This window comes from Adiantum capillus-veneris, chromosome 19, assembly GCF_014529385.1.
Source record: "Adiantum capillus-veneris isolate H3 chromosome 19, ASM1452938v2, whole genome shotgun sequence".
NCBI lineage: Eukaryota > Viridiplantae > Streptophyta > Polypodiopsida > Polypodiales > Pteridaceae > Adiantum > Adiantum capillus-veneris.
The window spans coordinates 71,126,868-71,150,230 of NC_140949.1; the positions used below are offsets into that span (position 1 = coordinate 71,126,868).

Consider the following 23,363-nt stretch of genomic DNA (forward strand, 5'->3'; position numbering starts at 1 on the left):
CAAAGTCAAAATAACAAAATGAAATGACAAAATGATGAAATATAAATACTATGAAATCCTAAGCTGGTAGGTGTGAACTAAGCAGCTAGTCGGGATAGCTAAACCAAAAGTCACAAGAGATCCAGCATTGGTCGCTGGCGGATCCCATCAATCTCCTCCATGGTCAGCAGTCTGACCCGGCATTGTGCATGTCGAACCAAAGTGATCCGGATCCTCTGATGTAGCCTCCGTCGATGTTGTGTAGTCTTCCACAGTCGTGGGCGTTTGGATCTCCCCAATTCACTCGCTCGGTCAATCAGTGCACCTCTAGTATGAGGCGACAAGGTCTGCTATGGTAGTAGCTCCTTCGGGTGTCCAGAGTCTGCTCTAAAGAAGTCTATGATGTGTCTCTGAGACTAGCTGGCCTCCTCTCAGCACGCTCTCTTTGTGTCTGCGCAGCTCGAGCACAAAAAAACCCAGGCATCTCTGATTCTCGTACCTCATGACTTTGGAGAGTGGTCCAAAGCCCTCTCTGAACAAGCACAGGTAGCAGCCTCGTATCTCGTAGTAGACGGGGCAATGGCATGTGTAGTGTAACTCTGTATCACGCTCCATGTCACACAGGGGGCATGTCCTCGCCTCTGCTAGTACTCCGCTGTATCTCCCAGTCTCAATCCGCAGTTGGTGTGAAGATGTGCGTATCAAGCCAATAGCACACCGTATCCCATGGGACAAGTGGGTGTCCATGTATCTCGGCCTCGTCACAAAACCGTCCGCCGTAAGCTGGAGAAGATTTTCTCTGTAGAAAGCAATCTTCGTGCCGAGCTCCTGTGCTGGTTGTATCCATGTCCTCCTGGTGTCTAGCTGACTCAATCCTGGCGGATGAGCTTGGTGATCTCGGACTGTGTAAGAATCATGGAGGGTGCGTCAAGTGAGTACTCGAAGGGGGGCAATCTGTCTATACTGAACCCATGCGCCTGGAACCATGATGTCATCTTCCAAATAGCAATGTAAAGATATCTGCCAGTCTCTGCTCTCAATCTCACCCACATGTACCGGACTCCTCTGTTTGTGACTGAAAGAAATCTGTAATCTTCCGCTGTTGCTGGATCTCTCTCATTGTGCCCCTCTTCAAGAGCTCCTCTCTGTGTTTGAGAATCTCCAGTAAGTATAATCCGAGGCATCTCTGATCCTGGTATCTCATGACTCTAGGAAGTGGCCCAAAACCCTCTTTGAATAGACAGTGAAAGCGGCCTCGTATCTCATAGTATACTGGGCAGTGACATATGTAATGTAGCTCTGTCTCTGGCTCTATCTGGCACACTTGACAAATCCTGGACTCAGTGGGTACTCCTCTAAATCTGCTTGTCTCGATCTCTAACTGATGTGAGGATGTGCGTATCTGACCAATAGCACATCGGATCCTGTGGGATAGATGAGTGTCCATGTATCCTGGTCTGATCACAAAAGCATCCTCCGTGAGTTGGAGAAGATGCTCTCTATAGAAAGTCATCTTCGTACCTAGCTCAGTGTAGGTTGTATCCATGTCCTCTTTGTATCCAGCTGAATCGAGTCCTGTCTAATGAGCCTAGTAATCTCTGCCCTAGTGAGGAAGATGGAGGTTGCATCCAGAGAGTATTGAAATGGGGGTGGCCGATCCATACTAAAGCCATGTAACTGAAACCAAGATGCCATCTCTGCATACCAACATGATCTATCTCCCTCCAATGCCAGCTGTTGCGAAGATTTTAGTGCTAATCGACCATATCTGTCTTTGGGGAGAGCCCAAGTGCTATGCATAAATGAAACTGATCGAGTGATTGCCTCCACTACCAATGGAGGAGTAGCGAGCTCCGCCCTAACAATGTCATGTGGTACTAAGGCCTTGGCCCTAATCATCCGAGAAATCATAGACACCAAGGGCTTCTCCATACATCTCCATCCATCAGTACTACCAGCTCTGCTATGGTGATCAATTGAGGGGCCCCATATCTCCACTCCGTACAGCATGGCCGAAGTGACCAAAGTGTCAAAGAGCCAAAACTTTGTCCGAGGTTTTTGGAACTGAACCTGCGAACATATCCTCTCAAGTCTCCTCAATGCTGCATAGGCTCTAGTCAATCGCGTATCTGTTGCACGCCTCAAGGAAAAGAACCACTAATACCATCCCAAGATAAGTGTATGTATCTGCATACTCCACAATCTCTCGACCATATGTAAAAGTGGGGGCAGACCTCCTTACCCACTGCGCCGTGGTGTTAATTACCATTACCTTGGTCTTACCAAGGTTCATAGGCAATCCATTGTCCCGTGCAAATCCGTGCAATGCATCCAAATGACGTTACATCCCCTCTGGAGAATCGGAGATCAATACAATATCATCAGCATTTAATAGCAACAAAATCCATGTCCCTGCAAACTGGGCACCTCTATCACCCTCTGTATTTACATAATCTGAAAACTCATCTACATATATCCCAAAGAGAGTCGGAGATAGGGGACAACCCTACTTCACCCCAATGGTGGAGTGAACCATGTCGGACATGCCCTGAGTAGTGCGTACCTGTCCTACCACTGTCCTGTATAAAGCTAAGATCCCCCAGATCAGCTCTGTGGGCACCCCCATGTCCTGCAATCTGCGTATGAGTCTGGCTCGTGGCGCTGTATCAAAGGCTTTGTGGAAATCAGCAAAGCTACAATGTATCCTCCTGCCATGGTGTCTACCCTCCTCAATAATGGCTCTGAGTGTCAAAATCTGGTCAAGAGTGGAGAAACCTCTCCTGAACCCTGCCTGTCCTGCTGCCCGTATGCCCTCCCTCTCTACCCATCCACTCAGCTCATGCTCAAGAATTGATGCATATAGCCTAGCCAAAGTGTGACCAACCATGATCGTTCGGTAATTCCCGAGAAGCATAGGATCTCCCGACTTGAAGATAGGCACGATAGTGGACATACTCCAGGTCTTAGGGAAACCCTCATACATGGCTTCTATTTAACATCATAGCAAGAGGCTCTGCAAGCATAACTTTGGCATGGATAAAGTGCTCTGCTACCAGACCATCATGATCCTGTGCTCTTCCTGTCTTCATCTTGTCAATGGCTTTCCTTACCCTCTCAGCAGTAAAGAAAGTACATGTTTCTGAGCATGCCTCTGGAGGGTCAAGCAAAGGTGGCTGCCCTGATGCTATGTAGAGAGATGTAGCATATTCCCCCCGTGTCTCTGTGGAAGTGATGGTTGGCGGTGGAGAGTGCTCATTGAAAAGCGTCCATTCTTCACTAGAGTCCTGACTCATAAACAACTGGTACAGATCACGCTCTAATTGAGATAGGTAAGCCCTCTTCTTTCGTCGCACTAGGCGGCGGAAGATAATCCGTGACTGTCTATGTGTAGTAGTGCCCATGAGCACCTCTCTCTGTAATTTGATCCTCATCTCTCTACACTCCGCATCATACCAACTTTTCTGAGGCATGCTCCCAGATCGTTTGCGTGTAGGCTGGCTATGGGGATATGCCTCTGAGGCTGCATCAGGTAGCATCTTTGTCAGAATCTGGGTGAGCTCATCTAGTGGTCATCCTGGCACCTGAGTGCATAGCTGCCTGTATATCTCAACAGTGTACACGTGATCCGTCTCCCTCGTGAAGGTATACCGAGTATGTGTGGAGGCCTCTCCCAATGGAGCTGTGCTGAACTGGAATGATAAAGTGAAAGACAAGATAGCATGATCGACTGCTATCCCAACCGGCCTAGTTCCCACCACAAAATCCTCAAAGGCAGGAATGAGTCCTGGCGGAGCCATAACATAATCCACTGTACTAGCGCCATGTTGGTGTGGAAAGCATGTAAAACCACCAGCTGCAGGGAATCTCTGTAAGCAATTCAAAATGGGCAATCCATGTGCAGTTCCCATATCAGTCAAGTATCTTCCATACTCAGTGTGCTCTTCATCTTGTGATAATCTAGACAGGCCCATTTCTGTAATATCAGCTCCCGCATCAACTCCTCTGAGGTATCATAGAATACTGTTTGGTGAGAGAGAGAGAGAGAGAGAGAGAGAGAGAGAGAGAGAGAGAGAGAGAGATGAAATGTTACATCAATGTCTTCAAAAGGCCAAAAGGTTACATCCATGTGTGATGAAATGAAATGAAATGTTATATTAATATCTTCAAAACACCAAAATGACCTATGAGACCGAAAGGTCACATCTATGTGTGACTCTAGTACAATGCCTGGGAGAGAGGGAGAGACAACGAGCAGTAGAGGCAAGGCCGCATGAACATCGCTTCTTGTCGAGAATTTGCTTCAGTAAAACTCGGCAGGCTCCAGCACACTTAGAAATACACTCTTCCAAAAGAAAGGTACAAGTGATTGCACATGTAGATACACTTTCTTGAGTGGGCTCAACAAACCGAGGGACTGTGCTTTGGGCAGTCCCATCAAAACAGGATGTAAGCATTGAACAACTGTCCCAATACTCAACAAACTAAATGGACATTAAATTTACAAATTGGCTGCAACCTTGCTTCAAACAGATAAAAGAACCCAGAATTTGTGCAAAAGGCTGTATGATAAAAACGCTTCAGTGCAACTTAATAAACTTACAGGTAAAAGCCCTTTCTTCGACAAATTCTTAATCAAAGAGTACCATTGAGGAGCCTCTGGCTTCCAGCCTCCACTGCTGCTCCTTTCTGCCATGCCCATGGAGCCAGAACCCCTTTGTCCTGAGGTACCTCTACCAATGTTCCGTCCACGACCTGGCACTCCACGCCCTGCTCCAGAAAAACAGCCAACTTGTCCTGAACTGCTTGATGATTTTGGAGTGTTTTTAACATTGAAGGCATCCCTTGCTTCTTTGACCCCTTGAGGCAAGAAATTGTCATTGTCACAGATTTTATATAGTTCCCCAGAGTAATATAGGCAATGTTCCAAGGGTACTGGTCTTCGAGATGTCCTGAAATGTGAGAGGTCAATTAGCTAGCTTGATTATTGAAAATTTATGACTTACAATTGAAACTAAAACCCAAGTTCAATTTTAAAACATTGTCTCTTGACTTGTGCACCACTCGTTGCTAAGACACCTATGGCTTTCACAGCTCCTCATGTTCCCCACTTACAACTCAAAACAAGAAAGACCAGTACAACAAGATCAGACGCAGCCAACAACTGACAACAAAAGTCTACTTTTTTCTTCTTCTACTAGTCTGACCTGCAAGGAAAAACTTGCAAGTTTTGAATCTGTCTTTTTCCTCTGAAAGCCAAGTATATCCTCTCTCACCTTTCATTGGGGAGCTTCACTATCTAACCAATCTTTGTAAGAACAACAGTTCCACATTACAACATGGAAGCTTCCTTTTTGCTTCCAAAAAATTCTTCAACTTTCAGCTGCTGTCCCTTAGATCTCAAAAAATTGCTTATTCCTCGGCCTTAGCTTCCCTTTTCGGTACAACCAGTAGTGTGCCCACCAGGGCAACAAGGGCCTTTCTGATTCAAACCTCCAAATGTGTCAGATCCATTCGATAGTTGAACTTGATTTTTTGAATGTTGTAGGGTATTTTGGTCAAAAATGTTGATGAAACTTGGGAGCTCCCACACCCACGCACAAAGAAAAAGGTATGATACAAAAGAACTTACTTTCTAGCAATACTTTACTTTGAAATAGCAGAGAATGGCTGATTTGTCAATGGACAAAGGCTATTGGAACTGTGCTGAAGATGATTATGGGACCTTCAAATACAGGCTCTCTTGGCTGATGAAACATTGAAACAGTAGCAAGTGACGAAACTTCTGGTTAAGACAGCCTACAGGCTATTAGACTCACTAATTATGAGAATCAACACTCACAAATGCAGGCTCTTCTAGGGCTAAAGAAAAACTAAGTACTCAGTTCCTCACGAGTTGTGCAGGAACTAGGTCTTTTTCCTGGGGGATAAAGGGGGCCCGGCCCATTGAAGGGACAGTAGAACATTGCTTAAAGACATACCCTGTCACGAAGATTTTCTTCCGTTTAGTCCGACCAATCCAATTAGCAAATTCATACGGATTGGGTACCTGTAACATAAAATTAATCAGACGAGGCATCACAATACGCTGGCAATAACACTTTCAAACTATGTTGTAATTAGCCACAATCAAACTTACAGTTGCTGATAAAAGAACCATATTAACGTGGTCTGGTAACATTATGATGACCTCCTCCCAGACCACACCCCTTTCAGCATCATTCACATAATGCACTTCATCAAAGATAACCTGCCAAATGTGATTCAGATTATGAACTTTCTACCAAGGGAAAAGGTTTCTTTGACGGATAAAAGATCAAAACACTCCTGGATCCTCCAAGACTTGCACAAATATCATGGCACCAAGCAATGTGGTTTTGATTAAGCCGCAACAAACACACGTACATCAAGGGGTTGGTAGGAAGAACTTGAGTTCTTGAAACCTTGCAGAAGCGATAAAACAAGCTATACAGCACAAAAGGTGGTTCTTTGATAGTCTGACATAGACAAGTCAAAAAGTCTATTTCATAACATAGTAATCAAGTTTCACATCATCCCCTGGTGTTTCATGGATAAGAAGCATTGCTATATCAAAGTATTCTTATCAATGAGCCACCCATAGTAAGATATGTAGTGTTCGGTACAGGTTTGGAACGGAAGGTACGTAGTGCTGAAAGGTATGAGGTTTAAGGCACGTACAAATTCGTTCCATTTTCTAAATTACAGAAAATTTTAGGCTATTTGTGATATGTTTAGATATATACAAGATCACAAACCACTGCACAGTACTTGATATGCAGTTATCAATCAAGAGTCAAATAAAGCTATCATATCCAAAAAATTAAGAAACTTTCTAGTGTAAAGTGCTCTTTCAGTTTGAGTATTTAAAGTGGTTGCAATTTTGTTCTGGTTGTGTTAACGTTTGTTCTAATTGTTATTTACCATCAGCATGTGGTGCCTTTCCAGTTTCATAAAGATTGTCTCATCATTCATGGAATGTGCATGGGCTTTGAGGACCTCCGTTTATGTGCTATTCAGGTCGCTTGGGACAGAAGCTCATAGTAACGAGGGAACCCATTTTGGGGCTTCCCATCCCCACTATCTTCCCATTGCCCCCGTCTCAGCACCATCCCGGGCGGTCCCCTTGTTTAAAACCTCTCTAGTGGAAATAAGATTCTCCTTTAAGCCCCGTCCCGGTCCCGGTCCCGGTCCCACCTGCAATGTTACTATGCAAAAGCTTCAACAAGGCCTGGTGAGAGCATGCAATGATTTTCTGCTCGTACAAGAGCACCACCTATGTGAGAGCCATATTCAGCACTGCGGTCACTTACTTACTTTGCAATGAGTATAAGACTTTTTGGTCTGCATGTGTTAGCACTGTGAGTGGCCAACGGGGGGGTGTGTATATATCTATTTGTACTCTAAACATGCGGTTTTTGGTAAAATGGAGTTTTGTGTTGGCTTTGAAAGCTTGTCATGGCCATAGAATCAACAATCATAGTCCGAAACTCTGCGTGAACACTTGCATGATTGGGAGCATAGACATTCAATTAGCCAAACATCTCACACTGAAAACGCAATTTAAGCTTCTGAGCCTGTCTTGGCACAGTGACACCTCTATCCATGGCATGTCACATAGTGTGTTGGGGGAGACTTCAACATGCTAGAGGACACATCTCACAAGGTGGAAGATAGCCACACTACTGTGCATGGAAGTGAGCTTGCATCTTGGGGAGATTATATGAAAGTATGATTAATTGATGCATGGGATCATGAGGCTTTTCGTGTAGCAGCATGGGGAGCCTAAAGTTCTCCAGATCTGATAGCAGTCCATTGCCTTGGAAGTGCCAAATTATCGTGCATTGATCGCTTCTATCTATGTGTTGTTGGATGAGAGTCTGACTGGGACGGTGGAGCAGATCAGGCAGACAGCCATGTGCTTGGAGGATGGCACAACACAGCAAGCAGTTGCAGGGATAGCAGAGGTGAGAGCAGTCTCCCACGGGAAATTTGTGGGAGATACAGGAGCATTAGCAATGTCTGCGGCGGCAAGGGCTTGCCTCACTTCAACGAATGCAGGCTCGGCTTTGCCAAACCAGACAGGAGATCTGTTAGCTTAAGCAACGGACACACTTTTAGCTTTTCTTAGATTCCCAATGGACTCAGGTTTGCACAGATATTTTGAAAACATTGTTCCTAGGCATTCATGCTATGGTGTTTGCAAGCTACAAAGACAGGATGGGTCTTTGGCTTGAGAGTAGATGAAGATTTCACGATCTGTATAGTCGTATACTTACCTTCCATCGGATCCTTCAGACCTTCAGAGCGCAAGGAAGTATGTCAGACACAAGTTTGGGCTCGTGTTAGGTAGAGGGGAACGTTATGCATGCTAAGCAGGAAAGGCCCCTTTCGAGGAAATTAGTCCACATCAAACCTTGAGCTCAACCTGATTCCACCTACTGTTGTTCATTACTCAAACAGGCAGTGTCCGCTGTGACATGCTCAATACACATGATTGCTCACGACAGAGGGCCACCACCAATTCACTCGCTCTACTACCACCTTTGAGATCCATCTACTGTTGTTCACAGGTCAACTGTTGAGACAGTAACGATAAATTGCTACTGATGGGCTATAGACATTGTTGGAGGCTTTGGTTGCTCAATTACATGTTCGGCTTCTACTCTTTCTGCAAGCTCAAAACAATACAACATGAAATCAACCAAGAAGAATCTCCTTGAAGTCCTCCTTGCTTAAGATAGTAGCGCCACAATCCCAAATCCAAGGGCTTTCATACCAGTTGAAGGGAAAAGCCTGTGGCTTCCCTAATGAACATAGTAGAGAAAGAGAAATTAAATGAAATGAAACGGTATATTAGCATCTTCAAGACACCAAAATGACCTATGAGACCAAACCGTTACAAAGTGGTGAATCTGATACCATGTCTGGATACAAAAAAGAGATGATAAAACAAATCTAGGAGTGCTTCTAGCTGGAACTGTGTAGGGTATGTGTGATCACCGATACAATCGGTGCCCAGTACAAGAGGGTGATATAATGGGTCATGAGTCTATCCCCTTCTGTACCCTTATGTTGAGATAGTATGGCTTGAATCTTCTGCTGCGGTCTCTCTCTGTCAATGCTGTGAAGCTCCTCTCCTTAGTGATGGGCGTCTCAATCTCCCTATCTCCAATGCTCGGCCAATGAGAGTACCGCCGGTCTGAGTATGAGCTGAGCATTGCAGTGTGCTGCTCCCTCTATCTGTCCAGTGTCTAGTGTGAAGAAATCAGTAATATGTCTCTGGGATTGTCTCTCTTCAGATCTCCTCAGTAAATTGTCTCTATGTCTGTGTAACTCAAGTAGATACAATCCAAGGCATCTCTGGTCCCAATCACTCATGACTCTAGAGAAGGGTCCGAAGCCGTCTCTGAATAGACAATGGAGCGACCCCATATCTCGTAGTACACTATGCACTAACATAAATAATGCATCTCCGTCTCTGGCTCTGTATGGCATAGGCGGCATATCCTGCTGGCTGCTAATATCCCTCTAAATCTACCAGTCTCAACCTCAAGCTGGTGGGAAGATATTTGTATCTGACCAATGGCACACTGTGCCCATGAGATAGATGTGTATCCATATAGCTGGGTCAGATCACAAACCCATCCCTTGTAATTTGAAAAAGATGCTCTTTATAGAAATCCATCTTCATACCCAACTCCTAGGTCGGCTCTATTCATGTCCTCCTAGTGTCCAACTGGGTCAAATCCTCGCAAATGAGTCTAATAATCTCCACCCATGTAAGACACAGCGATGGTGTATCAAGGGAGTACCGGAAGAGGGGTAAGAGACAGCGAAGGTGTATCAAGTTGTCCATGTTGAAGCCACGTATCTGGAACCATGATGACATTTGTACATACCAGCATGATGTGTCCCCCTGTAAAGCTAGTTTCTAGAGGACTCAAGGGCCAATCTGGCATATCTATCTCAGGTAGTATCCCATAAGCTGTGCATAAAGAAGACTGATCTGGTGGGCGCCTCTATCTCCATGGGGGAGGGCTGCTAATTCCACTCTAATGATCTCATGTCACACAAAGGCCTTGGCTCTAGTTAGCCGAGAGATCATAGATACCAAGGGCCTCTCCATACCTCTCCACCCATCCTGACCTATAGAGGTTTCCCAAACCTGAACCCAATAGAGCATAGTTGAAGCTACCAAGGTATCCAAGAGCCAGAGCTTGTTCAATGTTCTTGGAATTGAACCTATGAACACATCCACTCCAATCCTCCCAAGGCCGCATACGCTCGGGTCAGTATAGTCTCTCCTGCTCTCTTCAAAGAAAACCTTGGCCCAGTGAAAACTACCCCAAGATAAGTGTATGCATCTGTGTACTCCACAGTCTCCCAACGATAAGTAAATGTAGGTGCTGATCTGCTGATCCACTGCAGTGTGGTGTTAAACACCATAACCTAGGTTTTACTAAGGTTTACAGACAATCCACTATCCTCGGCAAAGCTATGTAATGCATCCAAACGTCGTTGCATACCCTCTGATGAGTCAGATATCATTGATCATCTCTCCGAACAATATGCACAAGCGGTTGTAACTCCTCTCTGAATAGGACTCCTACTTCCCCTCAGCTCTGATCTCGTCTTTGCTCAACAAGCTGTCTCCCACCTATATCCAGCCACATGTGGCATAAGCTGTTCCAGTGCCTTGTGTCTCTCTGAGTCAGAGACTATTACTCTCCCCAAAAAGCTATCCTCAAATGCCCCTACATCAAGACGAAGTGACCCATTGTAGTTCCATGCTGCCATCTTTAGTGTGGTTCGATAGATCTCGCACCATCATGCAGAGTATTGCTCCAATATCACCACCCTTCCATCTTCCATCTTAGTAAAAAGAAATCTTACCTTTTTCCCTTGCCGCTCTAATATCCAGCATAACCTCCTGCATATGAGCAATCTGCGAGAGAGTGAGGTCATCTCGAAGAAACATGTAACAGGCCTGGACACTCCAAGCGAGAAATCAATAGCAATACACGAGCAAAAACTTCAAAATCACTGCATTTTGTGTGTGTGTGTGTGTGTGTGTGTGTGTGTGTGTGTGTGTGTGTGTGTGTGTGTGTGTGTGTGAGAGAGAGAGAGAGAGAGAGAGAGAGAGAGAGAGAGAAATAAAATGAAATGAAATGTAATATTAACGTCTTCAAACGGCCAAAATGACCTATGAGACCAAAAGGTTACATGTGATGAATCTAATACCAGGTCTGGGCACAAAAAGTAGGCACAAAGAGAGAGAGAGAGAGAGAGAGAGAGAGAGAGAGAGTGCACGGCCCGGCGGAGCTCCGTGCCCAAAAATATTGGCAGCAAAGTCTAGCGCCCCTTTCGGTATTTCTTTATCATTAATCATTGCAAACTACGACTCCCGAGGGACCTCTGCTCTTAGACTCTGCATCCAGATGCTCTGCAACGTGAGGACCCATGGCTCTTTTATTCTTACAAGGGATCATAGTTACCCGGAACGGGAACCGGAGAGTCTGGAACGAGACGCGAACGGGGAGGAGGAGGGGGGCCAGATCAGGAACTGGGCTGGAACGGTCGACTAAAGTAAGGCTTGAATTACCTCCATTCAGCTTAGTCACAAATCAACTCCTAAAAAACCCCAAAACTGCCCCCAAACATGCCCTCAAACTGCCCCAAATATGTGTCCCCAAATCTGCCCCAAATGCCTACTTTTTTCCTCAAACTGCCTACCTTTGCCTGTTCCGCCGTTCCGTCTAACGTTCTCCCTCGTTTCGGAATACCGTTCCGGTTACCCCTTATTCCGTTCCAGTTACACCTTATTCCGGAACGGCGTTTCAGAACGTTTCGGGTGCGTTCCGCCCGTTCCCTGTTACACTGCAAGGGGTGCCCCAAAAAACAGAGACAAAACATGAAAAGCCCAAGTGTCAAAAGCATTTGGTCCCAAAAGCAACAGCTCAACCCAACGGAAATTCTATCGCAAATCGCGTCCGTACAGTCTACCACGTCAACAGTTAGCACAAATTTCGGATGTCCATACAGCCAGCCACGTCAATAGTCTTCATGTGAACTTTTATTTTAAATTGTCTTGTGTCCCAAGGCCCCATCGGACGGGACCCCATAAGTTGGAACAACTTAAATATCTGATTTTGTCAGTTTCCATTAGGTCTCGTCCGGGTGGACATGCCAAGTCATCATTTTGTGACAAAAGCTGCATGTCTCTTAGAGTTTGTCTCTTCTTCAAAAAGTCCTTCGTTTCCATGGAGGGGAAACGAAGGATAAGTGCCCTTTCCTTTGAGGTTTCCCCATTGTTCCACTTTTCTTATTCCCCCCACTCTCCAAGCACTCGTATGCGTCGGCTCATTAACCCCTATCATGGTCATGAGTTCTTTTACCTCTTCATCCACATTATCTTTGTACCTGAGGCCACAAATTCTCATATGTAAGGCAGGCACCCGTCTCTTAATGAAAAGAAATGAGCAAATAAGCGTGCACACAAAAAAAGAGGGATTACATTAGGGTTTTCCAATGTCTTTTAAAGACACTACAACCATAGTTTTTTCAGAATGCATATGACATATGATATATTTTCCATACTTCGGCTGATGTCCATGTATGAAAGGAGTATGAAAAAAACTCCTTACTTTGCCCTTAAGTTTTTCGGCACCTTGGGAGACAATCATAACCACTGTCAAATCTATGGCATTTGCAGATGTCGATCAGCAATCCATTCACCATGTGTAAGGTGCAGCGGAAGTGAATGTTGTTATTGCTCAAGATGAGTGCTCCGAATTGTGCTCCAAGGGTTCCTTTTACTTACAGAAGGGAGAGCCTTCCGTTCCTTTAGAGAGAGGATGCAACGATCACAAACAAAGTTAATGCTACTGTGAATGAAGGTGCTGAGAGAGAGAGAGAGAGAGAGAGAGAGAGAGAGAGAGAAGAATACGACATCAGACGATTCTCAAACCCTCCTCCAAGGGTCCCCCTCTCTGAGGCGAGAGAGGTCTATGCTATAGATTGCACAAATCTAGTACAATGGTCTAGATGCAATCGACTTGCCGACGATGTCAACGACAATGATGATGATGACGAGGACGGGCGGAAAACTGAAAACGCTAGGGCTGAAATGCTGAAATCTGCAAAAACGCTGATTTTCTATTGATCTCTAACACTGTCGGCGAGGATGGCGATGACGACGGCTCGATGACAATGCGCTGAAAACGCAGATGCTAAAAACTGACAACAGCGGGTTGAAACTGTAAACACTAATTGACTCGACGGTACGGCAAGGATCTCCTGCGGTTAGGTGAGATCTGCGAGGCGGGGCTGGATCTGCTGAGGCTAAGTGCTGAAAACTGAAAACGGTGATGTGCTGGGCTGATCTGGCGTCGGAATCTGCAAACGCTAGGCTAGGTCTACAAACTAAAAACGCCACGCTGATCTGTAGCAGAAACGCTCGAGGATCTGCATCCAAAAACGCTAGCAGATGCTGTTGGCTGAAAACGCTAGGTTGTCTTCTGTCGGGCTTGCTGAGGAGAGAACACTACAAGTTGCTGGAACTTCTTTTGTCTCTTCTGCTAAAAAATGCTAGCGCTAGGTTTCTTTTATAGTGCCTTAGCAATTTGCCCTACTCCCTTTTCCAACAAAAGTCGATTTTAATCAAATGACTTATAAGAGGTGGTTCACGCAAAAAAAAGCATGCATGATGAAATGACTGTTCTTGTGCAAGAGATGGTATGCAAGTGTGACAAGCCTCGGCATGCACGTCCTGCTAGAGGCTTACAAAGTGCCAGGCTCAGTCCTAGCTAAGACTGACGCTAGACTATGACAGAAGCGTGTCCACGTGGCGCAAGTGAAGTGCACACGTGACATCTCCCCCCTATTAAAGTGAGGCACAGCTGCCGAACTTCTATATGTACTTCTGATGCTAACTGATGAATGCTTCTGATGTTGTGAATGCATCACCAATGAAAATTCCTCCGAAACCAGGGACTGATGGTACTATGGGTGATGTGGGTACTACTAGCAATGCAAACACCATAAAAGGCTCACTGTCCAGCCTTACAACGATTACCGAATATCAGCCTAGGCTCTATACCAAATAGTGTTGACTCTGTCTGCTGTAGCAAGAGTTGTTCCCCGAACATTGACTGTGGTAAAACATTACCAGTGCTGATGGACTAAGGTTTGGTTCCGGAGTCCTTTCCAAAGGTTCAATGACGAGGGAAATGGATGCACGCTATATGCAAATGCGAATGCAGAAGAGGTTAGGAATCCTGTCTCCAACTCCTTCCACATCCGCATACAAGGCTAGGAGATCTTGATACTCAAGATGTGGTTTTTCGTGTATCCAATGTCGATCTTCCTTCAAAGGCATGGCAATGAAGATGGGATCTGGTAAGTCCATGGTCGGGACTCAAAGATTCTTCAGGAAAATAAAACTGAGAGAGGTTCCTTGGGTTCAACTTGGGTTCTTGAGGTTCTTGATTCTTCTGGGGTTCTTGGTTCTTGGTGGTTCTTTGGCACTTGAGGTTCTTGAGTTTTGTAGCTTGCAATTGGTGTTTGAGAAGGCTTTTCTCTTACCCGAGCTCAACTCTTCCCTGCGGCCGCACCCCTTGGCGGCCTTGCGCTCACACCAAAGTTGTTTTTTCCCACCTCACGTTGATTGGCCAACCGCTAAGTGCATGGTCCGCTCTCAATGAGTGAAAAGCGGAACAAGGGGAAGCTGGACAAGCCCTTCTTTCTTGGGTTACCTATCACTCTTCAAATACACGATTAGGAATCGACACCCCAAGTGGACTTGGGTTACATGCGACCGTTACAAGCAAAAAATTTCTTGTGGTTCTTTCCTTGAGTGATACAGAACACTGTCAAAGCTCTGATACCAATGTCAGGTGCAGCGGAAGTGAATGTTGTTATTGCTCAAGATGAGTGCTCCGAATTGTGCTCAAGGGTTCCTTTTACTTATGGAAGGGAGAGCCTTCCGTTCCTTTAGAGACAGAATGCAATGATCACAAACAAAGTGAATGCTACTGTGAATGAAGGTGGTGAGACTAAGAGAGAGAGAGAGAGAGAGAGAGAGAGAGAGAGAGAGAGAATACGACACCAAATGCTTCTCAAACCATCCTCCAAGGGCCCCCCCTCTCTATGGCGAGAGAGGTCTATGCTATAGATTGCACAAATCTGGTACAATGGTCTAGATGCAATGGACTTGCCGATGATGTCAACGACAATGATGACGACGACGAGGACGGGCTGAAAACTGAAAAAGCTAGGGGCTGAAATGCTGAAATCTGCAAAAACGCCGATTTTCTGCTGATCTCTGACACTGTGTCGGTGAGGATGGCGATGACAACGACTCGACGACAATGCGCTGAAAACGCAGATGCTGAAAACTGAAAACAGCGGGCTGAAACTGTAAACGCTGGCTGACTCGACGGTACGGCGAGGATCTGCTGCCGTTAGGTGAGATCTACGAGGATAGGGGCCTGTTGGGACTAAGTGCTGAAAACTAAAAACGCTCATGTGCTGGGCTGATCTGCCGCCAGAATCTTCAAACACTAGGCTAGATCTGCAAATTGAAAACGCCAGGCTGATCTATAGCAGAAACACTAGATGATCTGCATCCAAAAACGCTAGCTGCTGCTATTGGCTGAAAATGCTAAGTTGTCTTCTGCCGGTCTTGCTGAGGAGAGAACACTGCAAGTTGCTAGAACTTCTTCCGTCTCTTCTGCTAAAAAATGCTAGCACTAGGTTTCTTTTATAGTGCCTTAGCAATTTGCTCTACTCACTTTTCCAACAAAAGTCGCTTTTAATAAAATGACTTATAAGAGGTGGTTCACACGGTAAAATGCCTGCATGATGAAGTGACTGTTCTTGTGCAAGAGAGGGTATGCAAAGGTGATCGGCCTGGGCATGCTTGTCCTGCTAGAGGCTCACAATGTGCCAAGCTCAGTCCTACGCTAAGACTGACGCTAGACTATGGCAGAAGCGTGTCCACGTGGCGCAAGTGAAGTGCGCACGTGACACCATGAGGAATAAGGAGGGGAGGAGCTTTGATGAGAGTAATTAGAGCTTCTCAACGCTCAATATTCTTCTAGTTGAAACTCTTACGTCTGCAATCGATTTTTGGTCGACTGGAGGTGCGGCATTATATTCCACTCCTCATAGTCAGGTGTTGTTTGCAAAGGGGGGAGAGGGCCCGGATTTTGCATAGATCCAATCTATCATGGTTTTGTTCTTTGCAAAGGTCCCGGAATAGCTATCTCACAACCCAAGAGTTTGGGCTCAAAGTGTTGCATTTGCCTATTCATGATAAGGAGATTCTGGTGCGGAGTTTATAGATGACACTACATTGTAGTTGGGTGGCGAGAAAGGCCAATCTTCAGAGAGGCCAACACGCTCAAGACATTTTGCGTGACATTGGGTGCCGCTGGTCAATTTTCGCAAGACACTTACGTTTTTCTGGTCAATAACCCACCCCTGAGTGGTTGTCACTCAATCCCCCTATGGGCACGGGTGTGTGGCTTGGGTTGTCAAATGGGGCTTGATTTGGCACCAGAGCGGCAGATTGCTTCTACAGGTAGCTTCTACACGCCTCTCTCATTAGCATGAAGGATTGTAGTGGCCAATAAGGTGCCTTTGGCAACGATACACTACAATACTTCTAGCTGGATCTTTTCGAGCTCTTGCTTGTCTTTTCCTTTAATAACATCAATGTGTAAGGGTCCATGGTGAATTGAAGGATCAACCATTGTGTGAAGCATACGTCACTAGATACCCTTTCACAGTATGGTTTATAGGTTACCACTTGCATATGGCACATCCATTCTTCTGGAAGTTACCTAGCTAGACCCCCAAGCTTACACTCTCACTTGGCCATCATGATAGGCTCATCTCCTTTAAACCATTACAAACGAATTGGCAAGCTAGTCCACCATACCTACCCTCTACCTTCCATTACACACACATTGGCATACTAGTCTACCATATATACATTCGTGACTCTACCCAAGTGCATGCGTTGCTTTGCATACCCATTTTATATATGCTCCATACTAAATGAAGATTAGTTTTTCATGATGTTAAGAGAATGAGGTTTTGGTCTAACGGAAGGTAGTTAGCAGTTCCACTTCTTTGGATTTCCTTTTTTTTAATTAGAAACTTCTTTTGACTCCCATCATTTGGAAATAAATGCCGTGACAGGTGTAAGTCATTCATTCAGATAAATTGGAATTAAAATATAATCTGCACCAGCTTGTAAAAACTGATGATGTTTTAACTTTCCTTAGCTTACACTACTGAGTTGATCATATGTAATTGGATACAAACATTACCTCTTGTTCTGCTCAGGGTAAGTCAACTGTTAATTGTCTGCTTGACAGACAAGATTTCATATTGATATTAAACCCATCAAATTAGCATAACATAAGGCATATAATATTTAGACTGCATCATTTCAAGCTGCTAGTAAAATGTCCTCCAGCTCTTTTGTGAGTTCTCAAGTTGCTGGGATGAAGGTGGAGGTAAATTAGAACTCTCATAAACCTTTTACAAAGATCATTTCCAAGTTTGAGTTTAGTACAGATTAAAGACAATAAAATCAGAAATTACCCACTCAATGTCACGTATGATGTCAGCACCTTTGTATAACATGGACCGCAAAATTTCAGTTGTCATGATAAGACATGATGCTTCTGGCTTCAGGCTGACATCACCAGTGATGATTCCAACATCAAATCTGTCAGAAAAATCCCGATATTTCTGATTGCTTATTGTTTTGATGGGTGATGTATACACAGCCCTTGTGCAGTGCTGAAAAAACATAACAAGACGAATTTGCAAGTTTAGCAAGCCTAGTGGTTGCAAATGGTGATGCATCAAATTTTGTTAGCCAGTTCACGTACTTTTGTTGACAGCGCAAAAGCATACTCAGCAACCACCGTCTTTCCTGCTGAAGTGTGGGCAGCAACAAACACAGACTCACCATTTTCAAGATGATATATAGCCTACCAAGAGAAACAAAAACCCTTAGCTTGAGGATCCAAAATAAACTGTCACAGTCGGGCATTCTAAGACAGGTCTACTTGATGCTTGCATCAAACACATCTATGCAGAGACAAAATTTTACCTCCTTCTGAAAAGCATCTAGCTCAAAAGGATAAGATAAAGCCATTTCCGGAACAAATGCAGAAAAACGCTCTAAAAGACCCTCATGGCCGCCTTTTATGGCCCACATCTGCATGTCAAACAACAGGAAGAAAGAGAGATGACTACTTTTCACCCAAGTCTGTCTATATTATCACTCTGCAATCAGGAACTTTTAGGAGACATTCTCCAAGAACAAAGAATGCCCTCTTGATTTGGGACGCATTGATCAAATCGTATTAAACACTCTTTAAAGAGAAACATACTGGATATCGATGAGCATAAACTTGTGCTATATAATCGATTGTGCAATGACACAAACAGTTAGAAGCAATTCCAATTAAACGAGTTTGAACAAATCAAATTAACCAGTCTTTTAGCAAAAACATACTTGACGTCAATAAGCATAAACTTGCATCATATGAAACGTTGGTGCAATGGTACCAACACTGCTCCACAGGAATGGCATAAGGCATGACCAGTAGAGCTAAAAGACTTACCCCAGAGTCCTTTTCTTTGGCAGGAGCAACTGAAACTTTAAGTTTTTTAACATCTGCAAGAATATTGTCAAGAATGCCCATCTCTGCCTCCAAAATGTCCTCTTTGATTTCAACAGGTTTTTGGCTTTCATTGCCTCTCTCCAGATCAGTGTCACTTGGTTTCGCACCTACAACAGAAGATTATTAGTCGATAAGAAGGGTTTTTTGCATACAGAATGGGTATATAGTAGCCAATACTAGCTCCCCCCCCCCCCCCCCCCCCCCCCCCCCTTCCTTTTTCAAGAAAAAAAGCCACCTCCTCTGGTCATTGGACACACAAGTAGATTCACGCGACCATTGCCTGAAACTAAGAATGATTTTTAGTAGCAATTGCATCATTCATACACTTTTAGATATCTATAGATCTAAGTTCTAAGACACATACACACACACTTTTGTGTAATACTTGTTGTTCGTGCTCCCCAAGGATCAATCCTGCACACATGACAGCCAAATCCGCACTCAAAACAACATAAGGGATAGCCATCTGACTCACCTCCCAGCCATAGAGCCAAGCTGGCTCACTCCCAAGCCCTGGAGCCTGAAACTACTCTGGACTAGTGCCTCATCTCAATAACTAGCGTCCCATACCACCAGCCCGCATCCTAGCTTGGGTGTCCAAGCAAGTGCTACCAAGGCTCTACACTCCAAGTATGGTGATTACACAAGATAGTTCACAAATGATCCTAGGGTCCTATTTATAGAATTCCTTACCTTCATGGTGCATTCACACGCAAGGCCGGTTCACACTGGCCGGACATTGCTAAGGCGCCCAACCTGATGTCTAGGGGCGTAACACTTGCCCCCTTACATAAAAATTGTTGTTCTCAGCAATTTCCTCTGTTATGAACGGGGCAACAGACTCTTCAACAACCTCACAGACTTCCAAGTAGTAGCTCACTTAGGTCTATGTTTCCACTTGATCGGGTACTCTGAATAAGAGGTCCAACGAGACCGCTTTACCGTTTAGCGGACTATCTATATCAAGCAATATCCTCCAAGTTAGGGACTTCCCCCAGCGGCTTAACCTGCTCATCCTGTCCAAATGCTCCTTTAAACGGCTAACATGGAACAATAGATGAAAGCCAAGGTATGAGGTACCTCCAACTTATAAGGCACTGCTCTCATCTTCTCCAAGTATTTGAACAGTCCACAATACCCAAAAGGTTATATGTACTTATTGGTGCAGAGAGTGTTAGAGTCACTCAGTATTTAAGATATACCCATATGCTTGCTTGGAGCTCTCGAAGCTGCCTATGCTTGTGTCAGGTGCAGCGGAAGTGAATGTTGAACTTTGCTCAAGATGAGTGTAGTGAGAGAGTGCAAATGATCACAAACAAAGTGGTAAACACTCTGAATGAAGGTGTTGAGACTGAGAGATAGAGAGAGAAGAATACGACACCAGAAAAGTTGTCAAGCCCTTCTCCAAGGGCCCCACTCTCTATGGCAACAGCGGTCTACTATTGATTGCACAAATCTCTATAATGCAATGGACTTGCCGACGATGTCGACAACGACGAGAACGACGATGAGACGGGCTAAAATCTGAAAATGCTAAGGGCTGAAATCTGCAAATCTTGTATCTGCTGAATTAATACTCTATGTCGGTGATGACGGCGGTGACAATGACTCGACGACGATGCTCTGAAAATGCAGATGCTGAAATCTTTGAATAGCGGGCTGAATCTACAAACGCTGGTTGATCTAACCATGCGGCGAGGATCTACTGCGGGAAGGTGAGATCTGCGAGGTTTGGGGGCTGTTCTGCGGTGTCTATAGGCTGAAAACTGAAAACGCTGAAGATATGATGCTCCTATAGCCGGGAATCTGCAAAACGCTAGGCTGACTTGCTGATCCAAAAACGCTAGGCTGATCTGTTGTCTTGCTGCAAAAACGCTAGGGAATCTATTGTGATCTGCTATTGCCGGGTTGATCTGCAACTGCAAAACGCTAGGGCTGATCTGCAAATGCCGGGCTTTTCTTGATGGCTGAAAACGCTAGGTTGCCTGCCGCGGAGTCTTGTTGAGAAGGTGCTCTCTTGGACACTGAGTCCCGGCTTCTACCAGAAAGTGCTAGCGCTAGGTTTCCTTATATATTAACTTGGCCAAATTGCCCCCACCCAGTTTCCCAACAAAGTCACTTATTAATAATAAGTGAAAAATGGCTAAAATAAGGAAAATACGTTTTGTGCATTGTAAAATGCTCCTAATGGATTCTGATGGTAATGCTGATGATCATGTTGTGTGTCACGTAACACATCCAACCCTATGTGTCCGTGGCAAGCTACACCACAGCAGGGTTCAGTCAGTCTAGATTAGTAGTGATCTGGCATTTTTGTGAGTCTATTCGTAGACCGTGCATGGCGAGTCCCTTAGCATAGATGCATATCCTCCGGTTGCACACAGCATGATCATCGGGATTCCCATCAGGATCCATTAGCATCAGTTAGGGGAATATTTCCAGTGCATTTAGCCTTTTGTCCTATTTATTGGTTATTTTCACTTATTATTTTTAAGTGACTTTCCAACAAAAGTAGGTAGGGCAATTTTGCTAAGTTAATATATAAGCAAACCCAAGTTAGCACTTTCTGGCAGAAGAGGCAGCACGAGCTTCCCGCTCAACAAGCAACTTCTCAACAGTACCCCCCCTCATGATCCCCTAGCGCCATACTTCCCCATCCCTTGGCGTTTCCAAGCATCAGCATCACCATCGACTCCATCTCCTTGGTGTTTCTCCCCCACAGCAAATCATCGCCGAGAGCCTCTTACCTGGCGTTTTTCTCACAACAAAACAACCCCAGCTTTAGCGTTTTACTAACGCTAGACCACAAGCATCCATCACCGTTTTGTGGCGGTTTTCTCAGCTTGTAGGACTCAGCCATTGCAGCGTTTTCAGCATAGAATAGACCCCCCAAACCATCATTTTTCATCAGGTACAAAACAGTCCAAAACGCAGCCTGACAGGTCCAGCCTCTCAGCGTTTTTGCCCCAGCAAGAACCCGACAAGAGCCATTCATTTTCAGCCAAGAACCATCGACAAAAACAGTCATTTTCAGCCCCAGAATCAGCCATGAAATTCAGCAGTTAGAAGATCTCAGATTTCAGCCACTAAGTCGCCGTCGTCATCACCGTCGTCGTCATCGGCATAGTCCAAATTGCATCAGTCCATTGCATTCGCATTGTACACCTTTGTGCAATCAAAGTAGACCACTCTCGCCGACGAGAGTGGGGCTTTCGAAAGAGGGTTTTACAACCTCTCGGGTGTCGTATCTCTTCTCTCTCCTTCTCTCGGTCTCATTCACTTGCACGCACAATATCCACTCACTTTGTTCGTGACCACAACACTCTACAAAACGGAAAGCTCTCTCTTTCCCTAAGAACTAAAAGGAACCCTTGAGCAATAAAGATCACTAATCTTGAGAAAATACAACATTCATTCCGCTGCACCTAACATTGGTATCAAAGCTTTGGAAGTGTTCTGCATTACTCAAGGAAAGAACCACAAGAATTTTTTTTTGCTTGTAGAGATCGCACCAACCCAAGTTTACTTGGGCGTGGTGATTCCTAATCATGTTTTGTTGAAGAGTGACAGGAATCCCGAGAAAGAAGGGCTTGTCCAGCCTCCCCTTGTGTCTCTTTTCACTCATTGAAAGCGGACCATGCACTTAGCGGCCGGCCAATCGACGTGAGGTGGGAAAAAGCAACCTTGGTGTGAGCGCAAGGCCGCCACGGGGTGCGCCCGCAGAAAAGGGTAGAACTCGGGTGAAGAGAAGATCCTTCTCCAACACGATTTGCAAGCGAAAGAACCCTTCAAGACCTCAAGAACCTCAAGATCCTCAAGAACCCAAGATTCTCACGAATCAAGGACCTCAAGAACCCAAGTTCCTCGCGAGCTTAAGACCCCAAGATTATAGTGCATGGTCGTCACCGAAGCAGAATGGATACTTCGCATACAGGTGATGAGCATGAGAGAGACGACAAAGACTCGTCCCCACCCGGAGATGATTTCTTCAACCCTCCCCCTTCGCCATCTACGCCACCAAGTGCTCTGGAGGCAGTGGTCACACAGATGATGGCCATGATGGATAGACAAGAAGCAAGTCGCCTTGCTCAGGACCGTGAGCGCCTTGCTCAGGAACGTGAGCGCATTGCGCTTGCCGCAATACAAGAAGAAAATCGACTTGCTCAGGACCGTGAGCGCCTTGCTCAGGAACGTGAGTGCATTGCTCTTGCCGCAAAACAAGAAGAAAATCGACTTGCTTTCGAACGCGAGCGCGATGACGAGAGGCTCAAAGGGAGATTCGTCATCAAGAGTTTATTTCCCACATCCTACCGAACCACCCAAAGATCGTGGAAGTTTGTCAAGTGGCGCAAGCCACGAAGCGGATTCCAATCATCCAGTCACAGAAAAGCTGACTTTCAGTAAGTATGACGGTAAGATGGATGCTACGGTTATTCATTCTTGGTTGCATCAATTTAATGCTTATTTTGCGACACTAAGAAGACAGGAAATAGCAAAGTTTTGACGGCAGCTATGTACCTTGCCGGTGATGCCATCAATTGGTACCACGCATGGCAAGAGGCACACCTAGCCGCGCACCTAGAGGCAGCCGACGATTTCACGCCCCTCTCTTTTAGTTGGGCTGATTTCCAAGACAAGCTCAATGCGCGGTTTATGCCA

General features: G+C 45.2%; 1 protein-coding gene across 2 annotated transcripts in view; it reads right to left on the reverse strand.

Annotated features, from left to right (window-relative positions):
* Nucleotides 1-23,363, reverse strand: part of LOC147434214 (RNA helicase, ATP-dependent, SK12/DOB1 protein) — a 233,370-nt gene that overhangs the window by 172,135 nt on the left and 37,872 nt on the right. For both annotated transcript variants that reach the window (XM_086490776.1, XM_086490777.1), the window contains exons 7-13: nt 18,645-18,811; nt 18,128-18,235; nt 17,904-18,005; nt 17,611-17,811; nt 6,116-6,226; nt 5,958-6,025; nt 4,580-4,928 (exon numbers count right to left, since the gene is read on the reverse strand). In XM_086490776.1, coding sequence (XP_086346902.1) covers nt 4,580-4,928; nt 5,958-6,025; nt 6,116-6,226; nt 17,611-17,811; nt 17,904-18,005; nt 18,128-18,235; nt 18,645-18,811 — 1,106 coding nt within the window. The remainder of the gene's footprint in view (nt 1-4,579; nt 4,929-5,957; nt 6,026-6,115; nt 6,227-17,610; nt 17,812-17,903; nt 18,006-18,127; nt 18,236-18,644; nt 18,812-23,363) is intronic.